Below are 16509 nucleotides of genomic sequence, written 5' to 3'. Positions count from 1 at the left end.
TCTTTGTTTTCTTATAGCTCTTCTCATAGCTCTTCTGAAGCCTGTTTACATTCAGAAAATACTTTCTTCAATAAGTTACATTCTGACAACATTAATATTGTACTGGTCTTTTTCCAAATAAAAAATTCCCTACTCTACGAGTAGTTCTCTGCTTCCATGCTTTTTTGTTTTAATGTTTTACCAAGCATTTGATATCAATGAAGAAAAATACACAGTCATATTGTCAGAGTAATCAAAATGCTTTATTTTGGTTTTGGTCTATTTTTAGCACTGGTTTTAACTATGATGATATTAATTTACTGAGCTTCCTACTTCCTTTGCTTTGGCCGATTTTTTTTTTCAGTATTTTGGGTCTCAAAGATAAAAAGGCATTCAAATCTTCAAGATTTTCCGCACAGTTTGTACATAATGTTCATCTGGTGGGGGTTTCCTTGGACTGCCAGGCTGCAGGAACTTCTTAATTGTAGGCATATTGGTCATTCTTGTTTTAAAAGCCTAAAAAATAAAAACAACAGAGAAAGAGAGAAATTCCAGCTATGCCAGTAGGTAAGAGTGCTCCTTGCACAGAACAGCTGCTTCCCCCTGCTGCTAGAAGGGATCCTAACATTCATTCAGATCTTGTGCCATTTCCACCGTCTCCTTCTGGCCAACAGGAGGAGGACTCAGCTGCTGCAAAAAGCCTGTCAGTACTGGAGCAGACAATATCTAAATATCTGCTGCCTGGAAGAAACTGAAGGGAAAAAGTCAATATCCAGGAGCACCAGGGGATAGCTTTGGAGGTACAGATACACAACCCAGCCCATAACCTTTTTCTTTTCATTGCTGATTCTGATCATAGACTCATAGAATCACCAGGCTGGAGAAGACCAACCATTCCCATCAATAACTAAACCATGTCCCTCAGCACCTCGTCCACCCGCACCTTAAACCCCTCCAGGGAAGGTGACTCAACCACCTCCCTGGGCAGCCTCTGCCAGTGCCCAATGACCCTTGCTGTGAAAAATTTTTTCCTGATATCCAGCCTGAACCACCCCTGGTGGAGCTTGAGGCCATTCCCTCTCGTCCTGTCCCCTGTCACTTGGGAGAAGAGCCCAGCACCCTCCTCTCCACAACCTCCTTTCAGGTAGTTGTAGAGAGCAGTGAGGTCTCCCCTCAGCCTCCTCTTCTCCAGGCTAAACACCCCCAGCTCTCTCAGCCGTTCCTCATAAGGCCTGTTCTCCAGCCCCTTCACCAGCTTTGTTGCTCTTCTCTGGACTCGCTCCAGAGCCTCAACATCCTTCTTGTGGTGAGGGGCCCAGAACTGAACACAGGATTCGAGGAGCGGTCTCACCAGTGCCGAGTACAGAGGGAGAAGAACCTCCCTGGACCTGCTGGTCACGCCGTTTCTGATCCAAGCCAAGATGCCATTGGCCTTCTTGGCCACCTGGGCCACTGCTGGCTCATGTTCAGTCGCTGTCAACCAACACCCCCAGGTCCCTCTCCTCCAGGCAGCTTTCTAGACAGACTTCTCCTAGTCCGTAGCTGCACAGGGTTGTTGTGCCCCAAGTGCAGGACCCGGCACTTGGCCTTGTTAAACCTCATGTGCAGGGGCTGGCGGCCAGGACTAGGATTAGGGAAGATTTTGACACCTCAGGTTGCAAGAGATGCCTGTGTTAAGGCAATTCTGGGAAGGATCCTGAGACCTCGTTGTAGAGACAGTCAGAGAGGACTCAGTCATGCAGATTGGGAGCAGCTGGAGGCTGCACGGATACCTGAGCAATCTTAAATACACAAGAAGCTCTTCTACCAGTGGGGCTAAGGGAGAGGAGCTTCACAGAGTGACAGCCAGTTCTTGTATAAACATAATTTCCTCTTCCTTACAGGCATTGGAAGGATAAGGGAGTAATACAAGAAGGAGCAAGAAAAGTAAAAACTGAAATAAGTAACCACCGGTTTTAGAAACTTCCCTTTCTGGCACTGAAGGAATCCTTCCATAATTCAAGGTTTGGCTTTAACAGAACTGCGCCCATGCCAAGTGGCTAAGTTACCATGCTAGAAGATAGGAGCTAGAGACAAGAATTACCAGAGGCTGAAAAACTACATATGGGTTAAAATCTGACACACGTGACCGCCTGCTTTGTGGCTGAAGTGCCTGTCACCAATCACACTAAATTCAGGCTTAAATTGTTGGGGTTGAGACCTAAAAATTAAAAGAATATTTAAAAAGAACAACAAAACTATCTAAGTCCTTTTTCTCATCAGCTCCAAGCAGAAAACCTACATTGTGATAGTCTGATGCTGAACTGTTTCTTTCATTAATGTGAATAAAGCCAAAGTCTTTGAGTGCATCCCTCATACTAACAGTTTATAAGCACAAACATCCTCAGCCCAAATTTGCATTACCTGTACTGCTTCATTACCATGATTACAGGCACATGGGAGAACTATTGAACACTCTTTTCTTGTCAGTTAGACTGCTTGGGTCCACTGTATCTCAGCTCTTAATGACTCCTGCAGGTCACACCCCATACACTGTGATCTTCCAGATCATGCTGCATGCCTGGAAGCTTCTGATTTCTGGTCAAGCCTCACGGCAGAAGTGCCTAACTTCAGCTTGGTTTCATGGCACAAAGGCAGACGATTCATCCTGAGTTGGATTGGGTTGATTACTGAAACAAAACTGTGGCTTAATGCTAAGGCTTGAGTTTCTAGTAATACTGTAGAAGGCAGAAGTGAAGTGAGTTTACTGGGATTCCAAAATTGTAGCATCAGCCACTACAGAAAGTGACACTCTACCTTAATCTAATATGCCAACCTGTATCACAATTTTTTGTCTGGTATTAGATAGCATCTACTGGCAGGGAGCAGGAAAGGGAAAACGGGGCAGCTTAGACCAGTAGTTCCCTTGGGATGATATTAATTTATGTCTGTTGAGGAGGCATATACCCCTCAGAGGGCTATGCATACCTCAACAGGGTTAATCAAGAGCAGAGTCTTGCAACAAACTAAATCAACTCCCTCTTGTGCTTGAGGTTAAGTAAACATACAATAGCGACAGTTCCTTGAAGAGCCCACACTCCTCGTTGTGCAGCATGGAGGATCCCTTCAGGATTGCCCTCTAGCTCCTAAATACAGGCACGCTTAATTAGAATCATAGAATAACCAGGTTGGAAGAGACCCATCGGATCATTGAGTCCAACCATTCAAAATTACAAAATTACCTGCAACTGAGGAAATGCCGACAGCACAGCAGGTATTTTCTCCTCCAGGGCTAAAATGGCTTCAGTTAGCTGAACATCTGCCCAGCTGAATTTGTTGCCCACAAGAAAGTCTTGGCCGTGTTGTTTCAAAGCCTGTAGAATACAAGAGAACGTGGGCTGCAGGCGAGAACGGGACATGCAATGCTTGGCAGCTAAGCCTCCCAGCAAAGCTGTAGAGCTGAAAAACAATTATATCTGAAATTTCTGGGTGGAGTTTTCAGCTGGAAGCTGTGAGCCTGAATCACTTCATTATTTCAGGAAAAAGTCTGAACTCTTGTAGTACACGGAGTATAAACTTTGGTGACTCGGTAATGATGAATGACGACAGGCACTGGGAACGTGGACAAAATCGTGCACTTAGACTAGTAACAGTCCTTCAATTAGAAACAGGGACAATGGAGAAACTATAGAGTAACTTGGAGAATTTAAATGAAATATCTAAATGGCAAATTTATAAAGTAATGTCCAATGTTGATCCCTAGAAGCAAACAGAAATGCAGAATTACAACAGCCAACCAAAGAAAATCCATGCCTTTGGGAATAAGTCATAAGAATCTCTGGATGTTTGGCTTTTGTCATTGTTTTTCACCAAAACTAGATGAATATTAAAAAAAGTGAGAAATGTTGCCAGATGCCTGAGTCAGTTGGGTTTGGTTTGTTATTTTCAAAAGCGAGATGTGCAGAAATCTGACTGTTGTTTAACTAAAGTAGTCTTAATCTCTCTACCTGATATTTTTTTTGCAAGGAATTTTTGCATTCTTATAATGAAAATGCTCCAGAAATTAAGTATAGCAGAGAGGAGTGCTCTAAACAAATGCAAGTGTGGAACTATCCCCTAAAGGAAAAAAAATATTATACATGTTTGCTTTTACTTTAGTGAAAAGTTTTGCTGTATAGCTAAGACCATATTACTTTGTTTGCTTTGTAGATTTTCAAATCCCACAGCCCTGACAACCTAAGCCAACAAACAGTGAAAATGTGCTGCTGTATTTCCCCTTCTTTGAGAAAGCAAAAAAACCTCAGGATTTGGAACTGACCTGCAGTACAAACATGTTCTTGTTTTAGAGAAACTCTTTTATAACTGTAATTACAAGTTTTATAAACACATCCTTACTGTCACTTACCTTTTCAAAGACTGGGAAGTACCTGTTAGTTGCTTTTTCCTTAATCAACTCAAGATTTTTCTCCTTTGCCTCAGGTGGCAAGAGAGGAAACATCAAAATCATTTGCATCAGGTCTGTTATTCCTTCCACATACATGTCAATCCTGGTGGTTGGGGTAGGAGAGTAGAAAAAAAGCATGGAAGTTATTTCATCCGTTTTCCACTTAACTAAGGCAGCTTATAGGAATTTTATATCACCACCATAGTGCCAATTTTCACAGCCAAAACTAAATAGCTAAATGTTTTTATAAGTACTAAAAGCCTGGTTTTGTTCAGCAGCATTTCAGAAGCAGTGGTTAAAACCTAAGCAAAGCCTAGAGTTGTTGCTTTTTACTGTGTTAGCCTTTCTCATGCCTTTCTACTGGATTTAAAGGATTTAATTTGTTGGACGTAGTGCAGCTATCAAATAAGAGATTGCTCATGAAATAAAAGGAGGTGTTACAGTACAGGGCTCTCTCCTTCAGGTCTTTTCCATAGAGATTGTATCTCCCTGCTATGTAGCTGAGGATGGCTTTGGTCTGCACCAGCTTCATCCCGTCGATCTCAACCAGAGGCACTTGCTCGAACATCAGGTCTCCATCTAGGGAGTAAAATTGAGGGAAAGCTTCTTAGTTCCATTTAGACTTAGCTTTACAGCAGAGCAAGAGACTAAGCGCGTTTTTGGCTTGTTTTTTTTTTTTTTGCAGTCTAAGAGATGATTCATGTCTTAACCTAACCGTAAACCTCCCTACAGTAAGCACCAAGGGAAAGATCAAATATTGACAAGCCAGCATCACACTTTTGTGGCTTGGTCATCACAATGGAACTGGACTCCTTGCTTTAGAGCACTGCCAGAGCTTCACTGGCTGATGGGAGGTGGCACCACCAGTTCCTTTGCACTTCTAGACCCTGCTTCATGCTGGCAGGAAAACCTTGAACCAGCACTTTATTCTCTTCCGATCCCTCAAGTTCAAAGATCTGTGTTAAATCTGAACTTAAAAAAATATATATATATGTATATAAATCAAATTATTTTGAATGTAGCTAAGTTGCCTACTGGGGACAGGTACACACGAGTAGAAAGAATGAGAAGGGTAGTACCACAGCAAGACTGAGCTGCTGGGGGAAAAGAACAGGTGAGATCACTTTAAACATCATAAAGCTACAGAGGCAGATGCAGGGACTGTGACAGCAGTTGCTGTTTAAGTTTTACACAGTCACTCAGTGGACTATAGTTTGGGTCCCCATAGTTTTTCATTACAGACCCATCCTGTCATTCTGCAACAACTTAAGCCTATTTAGATAGGTCTTTGTAGTCCCAGTTTCTCCTGGTTCTGGTAGGAGCATTTGTCAGAGTCTTCAGTGAGGCAGTAGTGGGAGCCAAACTGACACAGACACTCAGCCTAGCAAAGCCAGTCTTTTCTAGGCTAGTTTTCTGCTGGATTAATTCACTCCCTTTGGAGATAGTAATTTACACATTAAAGGCATGCAGAGAACAAGCCTCCTCTGCTAAAATCACAGCAAAACTCTGAATCCATCTAGGCAGCTGCCACTTTGCATTGCTCTAAGTTAATAATGTAATTGCTCAATTTTTATCCATTCAGTGCATCCTTCTTTCAAGTATAAAAATCGATTTCAACAGGCATATCTGTTTGCTTTTTCCCCCCCACAGAGTTAATACAATACTTTGCTAGTCTAGTATTATAAATGTTCTTCATTTATTCAAAATTATTAATTTACTGTTTAAATTCAAAGAGGAATTTTCTCTATAGTAACGAATAGCTTATGTTTATTTCTTGTAAACCTTCCCAGAAAGATACTGTGTCTTCATGTCTTTCCAGAACACACCTCTGCAGTTTAAGGAAGAAAACTTGATATCTATCTATCTAGCAGAAACATAGTAGAATGGGAAAACAAACAGCTCTGTAAGGCTTATTTTTCAGCAGAAAGAAGTGAAGTGAAAACTAAAATCTGACTTTCCAGCCCTTGACAAAGAGTGACACAGCAAGTATGAGTGAACTGAAGACCCGGTTTGTTTCTTATCTACAGAAAAGACAGACTTCTTTCTTCTGACTGCAAAGCAGAATGCTTCTCCTTGCTTTGCGGTGAGAGCCACTTCACTACTGCCATAGAATATATATGCAGGATTAAAAGCAGTTTGCCAGTCGTTTCATAGAGCGGAGTGTGTGGTTGCAAGGTGGTCTGTGGAAAATACGTTAAAAACCAATCATCTAGTTCTTTTATTTGTGACCAATGAGCAAAGCTTGTTGATATCCAGGTAGCAACCTGGGCAACCTGTGGCTGTGCAGCTTGAGCCAAATCACCTCTCAGGCCAGCTAGCACACGTCTGACCAGGATGATGCTGTTTAGCTCTCTCAGCCTCCAAAACAGCCATCTGCAAGCCACCTGTTTTTAGAACAGACCCTGGACCAGGCTTCATCCTCAGCCCTGTTCGTGCATTGCTTAGAAGATCATCACAGTCAAGCCTGGACTGTTCTAACAATGTGTTAATGTCTAAACACTGAATACCCTGGTAAAAAGCATGTTGGTAGGAAGAGAAAAAAATAGAGCAATAGGTAATGTAAGGTTCTTCATGTTTAATCCTGCCCTGCCCTGCGTGACTGGCAGCATCCAGAGGTCCCTTTATCAGGATGACTAATTTGTCTCTTCAAGCTTCCACATTAAACCCCACCTTTTTCTTTGAGTTCTCACCTTCTTAAGCTGAGTATATATACATAAAAGTCCTTGATCTTCTTCATTAAAATTCCCTATCATTTTTATCACCGTTTAGATCTTCTCCTGTATATGAATAAGCTTGGATGTTGTATCTGGGACTGTACCACTCACAGGATTAATTAGTCCTGCGAAGCAGATTCGGATTTGGGCTATCAGCACCTGAGCTATCATATTTAGAGCTAAAACTGATGTCTTTACACTATACTGCCATTCCACATTGTCAGATTCCCAGCCAGGCGGACCCACAGATTTAATTCTGATCTTCTTGATACCACTTTTCCTTTTCTTTTTAATTTTGTTCATTTTAGTTTTCCTGACAGAATTTCTTTAAGCACAGCTTTTCCTTTCTGAGGAAGCAGCCAGAATGCAGCTGAGTCCTCTTCCAAGTCTCCAGTTTGTCTTGGCAAGCTCAGCCTCCTGGGAGGTTTCTCATCTTGGAAACAGCCCTTGGCCTGGGACAATTCCCACATGATGCCTCGGAATTGCCTCAGGACCAAAAATGTACCAGGAACCATGTTATCAGTTTGATATCATAGACAATTAAGTTGCATTAAATTGAATTTTTGCCACTGCTACTTAGCGTACTATAATAAAGTCACAGAAGCTACGGCTTTTAGCTTATAGGGGTTGTTTGGCACTGGACAGAACAGTTTACTCCAACCTACTATTTCAGCATCCTGGATGTGCACCTAGAAATTTGCCCTGCTTTAAATAAACTAATTTTAAATCACAACTGTAGCTAAATTGGAGCAATTTTTTTGAGGGACTAAGCCTCAGGTGTCTTGTTTCTTACCTTTTATTAGCTTTTCATACTGCTCTCTTGTTTCCAAAAATTTTTCTTCAAACTGGAAAAGGGGAGAGAATAGTGTCACACTGCCGCATTTAAGCATTTTTCTTCTCTAAGTGACTGCACACAACCCTGCACAGAACAAATGAACCAAAAGATCTTCAGCTGTGTTGGTTGGCTGCAGATATCCTGAGGGTCCCACACATCCTCACAGCTGGGCTGGAGCAGAAGCACTGATTCAGAAATAAAGTACAGGTAGAAACAGGCTACAGACTGGAGGAAGAGAAGTTGCAGCTGGTGCCAAGGGAAGCACCAAGCAAATCAACAGATTCTAACCGCACCCCAGGGCACCTAAGTCAACAACACCCTTTTGTTTATACATCTTGTAACTGCAAGCTACGTAAGACTGGGTTTATGTGGGTTTGCACATTAAAAGTCACATTAATTAAGGGTCTTTAAGAAAATCCCCACTTTGACCCATTAGTAGTTACTTCAGATACTACTATTAGTTACTACTGATACTAGCTCTAATGAACTCCAAGCTCCACTGAGTTTGCATCCCAAATTCTAACCAACAAACGTGGCAGTTACAAACAGGCAATGTCACTGGCAAAATTAATCTAGCCACCTTCTTGCAGCCATTTATCCTTCATGTGAATGTTTAACTGTTCTTTGCTGAGGCCAGCTGAAAACACCAGTCTGGAACACTGTGTCAAGTGTTAACTAACCTCCACACCAGCTGCTGCCAGCAGCCATCGTACGGGCTCCATTCGCCCCCTTCCATTGAAGTAGGTAAGCCTGGGCTTCCCTGGCATGCTTCCGAGTGCCTGGGTCCTGAAAAACATTCAATAGAATCATAGAATCACCAGGTTGAGTCCAACCATTCCTATCAACACTAAACTGTGTCCCTCAGCACCTCATCCACCCGTCCCTTAAACCCCTCCAGGGAAGGTGACACAACCCCCTCCCTGGGCAGCCTCTGCCAGTGCCCAATGACCCTTTCTGTGAAAAAATTATTTCTGATGTCCAGCCTCAATCTTCCCTGGTGGAGCTTGAGGCCATTCCCTCTCGTCCTGTCCCCTGTCACTTGGGAGAAGAGGCCAGCTCCCTCCTCTCCACAACCTCCTTTCAGGTAGTTGTAGAGAGCAATGAGGTCTCCCCTCAGCCTCCTCTTCTCCAGGCTAAACAACCCCAGCTCTCTCAGCCGCTCCTCATAAGGCCTGTTCATAAAACTGGTGTATGTACCATTATTTTGAGGAGAGGGAAAGTCTTCAAAGGTTAAACTTCATCTGGTTTAAAACACAAAATAAGAGATGGACTGGTGACACCACACAGCCTGTTCTGGAAAGGGAAAGATCTATAGAGCCTTCCCCAGTGCTACTTGGGAGGTTTGTTATGATAAGGAAACACAGACACATTTCAACAAGTGTTGAGACTCCTGAGATACAGGAGCATCCTTGCTGCATTTTAAGACAATTACACAAAGCCACTGAAAATCCTACCATGTCCTCAGGGAAGTTAATCACCATCACTGTCATCATCCTCATTGCAAAGATGGAAAGTTGAAAAGGAAAACGCCCTTTACCGACAGGCTGAAATTTGTCTGGCTTTGTTTGCCACACATTGGAGTGCATTTTGCTGCTTCTCTTGCCACCTACTTCTTTCCTCAAGTAGGGGAGAATGATTCATCTTCCCTTTATTCCATGAAACACTTCCCTTCATTTCTGAGCTTCCTAGGTGGTCCTATTGAATGGCTACAGCCTGCTTCCTTGCTGCTTACGGCAGCCTTGAGATGTCCCCGGAAACCAGACCTGGATTCTGGTAGCACCTGAAAATCAGACCTGGAATCTTGCAAATTCTGACCTTAATTTCTCTGTGCTTCATTGCCCTAACTACTAAAAAAAATGGGACTTCCGTTGCCCCTTCACAAAGATGTTATTATACATTAATGACTGGGAGAAAAAAGCTTAAAAATGGGCAACCGAATCGCGTCCTAAACCAGAGTAGCGTGCCTGATCTAAAAAAATAATTTTACAGACAACTCATTTTCTTAGAGCTAAAAGCCAAAGCTACAATATTACATCAGTCACATTTTGCATTCATATGACCTTTCTCATTCGAAGCCGGCTCATTCTGCTCCAGTGATGCATCTTTTCAAGTCACAGTGCTTTGTAGATGTACTTAAAGTGTATTAAAACTTGATTTTAAGGAATAATTAGATTGAGAGTTCTCCCTTGAGCAATTCTGGTAAGAAACAAGGCATGTTACTACAATAAGTAGGAATATTTGGGGTAATCTAGACAATATAATCCAAATACACATAAAGAAAGAAAAAAACCACTAATCACTTCCAGTTTTAAAGTGCAAATAGCTCTTGCCAATTACAATGTTTGGCTTCTAAGATAAATTTTATTTTGGCATGTTTTGTGACCAGCTGTCACTATATATCAGCGCAGTTTATCTATGTAGTTCACAACAGCTAAACTAGTGCCTCTTCCATTATCGTACTTCTCAGATACATTGCATTCATATCATTTCAATACACATTGCCTCAACTTGTAATGTGCAGAAATTTGCAGTGAACAAGACTTCTCTTTTAACTAAAAATAGCCAAAGACCGCAATACCAAGAAGCTGAAACTTAACCCTCTTGGAAAAACGTATTGTTTCCAGAACAGAAGTAGAGCGAATAAGAACCCTTAGGTATTGTTTTATCATTTCACCTGAACAAGAAATTCTATATGGCATTCAATAATGTGAGAAGAAGAATAAATGGAGAAGAAAAACCTGTCATTGGCTTCATTTCACTTTTAATTAAAAATAGCTCTGTCAGTTGTAAGTGGATTTTAATTGTCTTAAGCTTCTTGATTTTTTGGTGAAGCCTCCTCAATCTCTAAGTCCACTAAACGTATCTCCATTGACCACAGAGGGACCAGACACGTGTAGCTCACGTACAGACAGCTATGTTTCAGTGTCTAGCTCTGGATCCAAATCTTGCTCTGAGGGCTCAGTTTAGCTGAAAAGGTTAGCTAGCCAAAAAGACTAAGTATTTATGCTGATTCTCAATATGGACTTGGAGTATGCCATGCTGCTGGGCAGTAATGGAAGCTGCATAGGTTTATAACTTCTCATTGAAGTAAAGTATCAAACACACAAGAAATTTCTGAACTGTTAAAAGCTACACAATTGCCAGAGAAACTTGCTATCATTCACCAGCCAGCCCGTACCAGTGGGGGGCTAAAGAAGAGATAAGAAACACTCTAAAAGAAGTCATCACTAAAGCCTCCGCACAACGGCTGCACGAACCACGAAGTGTGCATGGAGTCCAGTGTTCTGACCTGCTGTTGCTGGCTCCTAACAGATATGTTTGGCTCTTGCTGCTGAAGAAACTGACTCTTGCAAAGGTACCAGTGACCAAAGGCTCCCAGGGAATATGGAGAGCAGATATGGAAAGCCTTCCTATTTTACCTAAGCAATAGCCGATTCCCATAGCATCGCCATCCAGGGCATTTGGGGACTGCTGCACCAGCCCAGACACTGCTGGAGAATTGGATCATATCAGGAATTTATGCTTGCAGCCATATAATTAACTATCTTGCCTTCACTACCTTTAGCCTTAATTTTTAGAAAAGGCCTCAACTCAATATTTGTCTACATACATTCTACAAATATTTGTATTGCTTTTGTCTCAGCTCCACACTTCCATCCTATTTTCTAGCAAGACTTAACAACATGCCTGTCTTGAATTTCTCTGAGAATGCTTCTCAGTGATTTAAGAACCATTTAAGAGGGGATGGTCTCTCAGAAGCATCATCTGGATTCCGCGTGAAGTACCCTTTAACCAAGGACTTGGAAGCAGAGTCCAGCAAACCAATAGGTCCAGCTTTCCTGCTCAAACTCAGAAGAAACTATCACAGTGCTAGAGGCTTGCACTATGTCCTCCTACCCACCTCTGCCTTCGTACAGTGGTTTTGCCTCTCAGTGGTCTCACTACTGCCTTGCTTGAGCTCAGAACTGCACCACAGGATCCATTTTCAGGCTAAAAAAGAGCTTTCTCTCTCCCGCGGCTTGCAGCTGATGAATAGCTACCAAGTCATGCTTAGTCTACCTGGCACACAAACTAAAGAGGACAGAGAATTTACATTACCCCAGCAGGTATCCTAGTAAATTTGGAAGTACTCTAACTATAAACAGCTGCTCAAACACTTCTAAAAAAAAAATGGAATTTGCATCTAAGCCAGTACCTACCTTCTGACCTGAACTCAGTTTCCACCCAGCACAGGCAGGTTCCCTGGGGTTGTTTAAACTTTCAGGCTGGAGGGAGTTGCCAGCTACACCCAATTAGAGAGAAAATCTTTCTGGCACCACCCAGCTTAAAGATGTACATCTCTGAAACTTGCCATCCAATGTGAAAACTGGCATTCAGTTTGCTGATTTAACTGTACCGTGGGGGTAACCTCATAGTTTCTATGGTAGCCACCTATTCAACTGCTCGCTTGGAATTATTGGGATATTTTACCAAAGGATAAAGGTGAAACACATTAAAACACCAAAAAAAATTACAGATTTTTCTGGGTCGTATTTAGGGTAACAGTAACCATTTAAAAACCAACCACTGAAGTTTCTAAGCTCGTTTCACTATTTAATAGTAATCCAGGTTTTTATTTTCAGTGCTGTATGGCACAGAAAAGATTCCCAAATTATGGGATAGCAATGCTCAATTACTTTGATATGCAGTTTGCCAGTATCAAACCTCCTTACTGATAATTTGGTATAAAAATTTGATGAACAGGTTAGGTCACAATTCATCCCCTGTCTTAAGGCAATAGCATTAATTTAGGAAATCGAGTTTACATGGCCATTAGTCAGTTAGAGATGAAATAAACTATGATTTTTCTACCCCGTTCCCATGGGAAGTAGCTGCTTCAGCTTTGCTGTCTACATTTCAGGTGAAAATACTAAGACTGAAAGTAGAACACAGAACAAACGGCTGATGTTCTCATGCTTGCTACCTTGTTGAGACCTTGGAATCTTTACCAAGACCCGTGAGTTAATAAGAAAAGAATGCGTTAGACGGAAAACATGAAGATAAGGGGCACATCTGTGGTAAATAGTGGGTTGCACTCTATCGCTGTAACTGAGGGATTCTTACAGGTGGGAATTCACTGGGGTAGCTGCTAACTGGGTACACAAACACTATATAAAGTTTGGCATCCACTCAATAAAGTGATCTCATTGTCAGCTCATGGACGGGGTCCGTGCCTTAATCGCTACATTTGGGTCTCAAAGATGAGGTTCTGTCCTCTAGCATAGACCCATATGGGATGTTGGGCCCCACTTTATATCCCTGCAGCAGATGTGAGTACAGCTAAACTGAATATATGTTGAAAGAACCCACGCTGTTATCAAAATTTTACTTACTAGTCTAAAGCCATGACTGTACTAGCACAGCACCTCAAGATAGAAAATATCAGGACAAAAAAATCTCTATGTAACTACCTTGAGGGAATCCCTCCAAACCTGCTACTTACTTTTTCCCTTGCAGTTAGAGTTTTGTTATGATTTCTCTCTCTCACAGTTGCTGGCAGTGCCTTCTAGAGGATGCATTTCCACTAGATTTGTAATTTGTGCTTCAAAGACTGATGGTATCAGCAAAAAAAATCACTGTACAGTGCATCCTTACACTTCTCCTAATTCAAACTCTCTCTAGGTTCATCATTTAGTCAATAAAATGCAGCATTAAAGACACGGTCTCTATTGTTTCTATGTCAAACCTCATTACCAACACCCAGAAAATTCCCAAGAATGGGTTTGAAGTCCTGCAGAGGCTCACAACTGTTCCCACTGGGTATGACACTGTTTTGGGAGCTAGGAGTGTGATTTAAATGCATGCTGCACCATGCTAGCTGGTGGCAGTGCCAGCCAATGGTCCCTGGGTGCTTAAACTTCTAATGTAGATGTGGCTACGATAGGAGCATGGCATATGTAGGAGGGGATGACTGAGTAAGAAAGAAGGATTTATTTCACCCCTATTCATGACAGCAGCCTTGAATCATCATTAATCTGTTTCTGGTTTTAAGGTTTTGATATCAAAATGTCCCCAAGTGACAGGGGACAGGATGAGAGGGAATGGCCTCAAGCTCCGCCAAGGGAGGTTTAGGCTGAACATTAGGGAAAAAAAATACATAGAAATGTTCATTGGGCACTGGCAGAGGCTGCCCAGGGAGGGGGTTGAGTCACCTTCCCTGGAGGTGTTTAAGGGACGGGTGGACAAGGTGCTGAGGGACATGGTTTAGTGTTTGACGGGAATGGTTGGACTCGGTGATCCTGTGGGTCTCTTCCAACCTGGTGATTCTATGATTCTATGATTTGGTTCTGGAACAGTGACCAAAGAAGGTCATGCAAGTAGCTATTGTCTCCTTGACCTTTCTACAGTCTCAGATGCTGTCAGTGGCAGCAATGGGCTCGATGGTAAAGAAGGAGGGAAGGAAGAGGTCTCTGACATGAGGCTCAGGGATGAGTGATCAAGCAAAGTGTTTTGATGCTTTTTGGATTTGCTGTTGTTCCCCTCCCATGCATTCCTGTTAGTCAGAAAGATGTTCCCTGTTGTTCTCTTTTTATTTTACTTCCAGCACAGCCTTTCATAATGTAATTATAAGGCTCCTTTTACATCTAAAGGTATTGTATCCATGAGGTTACTGTTACCTATCATTTGAATATCTATTCTGTAAATCTCTAGCATAGAAAAGAAACTAAGTTTCTTATATAAATAATTTGTTAAGCCACATTTGTGAGTATTCAAGCAGCTGGCGTGAAGCCCAGGTACCACTCAAGTGATCTTGGGTTGGGCTTATGCAGATTTTAAGTGGTGCACATGCCCTGCCCTGGCATGCCAAGTTCCCACTGGGCTCTGTGGACACACTTCATTGTGCTGAGGGTTAGACAAGTCCAAAGTCTTCTCAAAACATTCCTGCCTACAGTCCTCACAAACTACAAAGCAGGTGGCTTGGGGGCCATGCCTGATTCCAGCTTCCAGAAGCATCCTCTCCGAGGTGGGGACAGGGCATAGAATTAACTGCTACTAGAGAACTAAACGAGGTGGGTTAGGAATATTCTCCCCATGCTGCTTATTGAGCTCCTAGACCGACGCACACCACCACTGTGATATAAAATTAGAATGCATATGAATAGTTAGACCAAGTCATGCATCACTCAAGCCTAGACTTGCTGCACACCTTCAGCAACTGTTCTGGCTCTGTGCTGGAAGCTTTACCAAGCACCTGAGCAGAAGGTTAACCAAGCCCGTGTTCACCCTCACACATATTTCTCTAAGCTATTTGGCACTTATTGGGACAACCAGCACAGAAAAATCTGAAAACAGTAATCCTGATTCTGATTTACACCCATTCTGCCGCTGACGAGGAAAGCTGAAGTGGAGATGCAGTTTACAGAATGTTATTATTTGGATCGTTTAGTCTTTATTGATCTAAGAATCTCAACATGGTCAAAAGGCTGAAATATATACACCCAAGACAGGCAAGATCAAGGCTTCAAAGACAACTGAAAAATAACCATAGTAGTACAAACCTCACTGTGAAATAATTATCTTAGATATCTCATGCATTATAATGACTCCGTATTTTGATAAAAACCCATGTATGTCTTCTCTATTTGGTCTTTGGTGTGTGCTGTGAAACTTTCCAAGACTCTCCATTTATGTGCATTGATATAACCAAAACAAATACTAATCTAAGCTTATGTTTAAAGAATCTTTTTCTTTTCAAAGGGGATGTAAAGAAGTAAAGCAGAAATTTCAATCTTATTTTTATCTGATGCTGGCCAGTTATAAAGCTAGGGAAAAATTTGATTTTTTTTTCCCCCATAAAAAGGGGAAGTTTGCAACAAAAGAAAGATAAAAATTGAAGACTTGGAAAAAAATTGAAATCAGCTGTTTGTTCTGGTCCTTTTTAAAATAAAACCAGACTTTTATATACTTCTCAGGCAAGGAGAAATAGGTTTTACAGGCTGCAAGTCTATTTCTTCTTTTCACTGAAGTTCATGTTTCCCTGGAATTCATCAGAATTTTCATATGACTCCCATAACCCTAATACAGATTTCAGCATTAATTTATCTTCAAAGGCAAGTAACCTTCCCTTAAACCCACTTACACAAATGGGTCAGCATAAAAACATTCAATGAAACAAGATCAGTGACACAATATTTGTTATAATTGAACGATCCCATTTTTAAGAGACTTTTTATTCACCATTTGGTAGCATGTTCAATATTATAAAATATATAGGATTTAATGGCAGCTATGAGTAACATCTAATTCTGCATTTTCCTTTCTTGCAGATAATATGTAACAGTTTGCAAAATATTAACCTGGCTTGCTCTCTAATGACGTTTCCAGCATAAGATTCATTTGTTCTTGCTGCATGTGCAAGATTGTACCCATCTAGAAGAATAAAAATCAAGGTTGAAGTAGAAAAGGGGATTGAAAAATGACAGCAGATGGAATCTGGTTTCATTTCCTGGTAAAAAATCTGTTTGTTATTGCTACGGCTTCTTCATCTGTTAGTGGCTTTCATTGTGTGCCAGACTGAA

At 41.7% G+C, this 16509-nt stretch overlaps 1 protein-coding gene across 1 annotated transcript; it reads right to left on the bottom strand.

Annotated features, from left to right (window-relative positions):
• Window positions 1-220: 220 nt before the first annotated feature.
• LOC138717428 (glutathione S-transferase A4-like) lies at window positions 221-12202 on the bottom strand. The gene is made up of 7 exons (XM_069850944.1): window positions 12151-12202; window positions 8632-8737; window positions 7910-7961; window positions 4849-4981; window positions 4364-4505; window positions 3201-3332; window positions 221-495 (listed from the first exon to the last, which is right to left on the bottom strand). The coding sequence occupies exons 2-7, from the start codon at window positions 8716-8718 to the stop codon at window positions 373-375; spliced, it is 669 nt and encodes a 222-aa protein (XP_069707045.1). The 5' UTR covers window positions 8719-8737; window positions 12151-12202; the 3' UTR covers window positions 221-372.
• Between the last annotated feature and the right edge of the window lie 4307 nt (window positions 12203-16509).

This window comes from Phaenicophaeus curvirostris, chromosome 2 (genome assembly GCF_032191515.1).
Source record: "Phaenicophaeus curvirostris isolate KB17595 chromosome 2, BPBGC_Pcur_1.0, whole genome shotgun sequence".
In the NCBI taxonomy this organism is placed as follows: domain Eukaryota; kingdom Metazoa; phylum Chordata; class Aves; order Cuculiformes; family Cuculidae; genus Phaenicophaeus; species Phaenicophaeus curvirostris.
The sequence above is the reverse complement of the archived record's forward strand: the minus strand, read 5'-3'. Positions and strand labels throughout refer to the sequence as shown.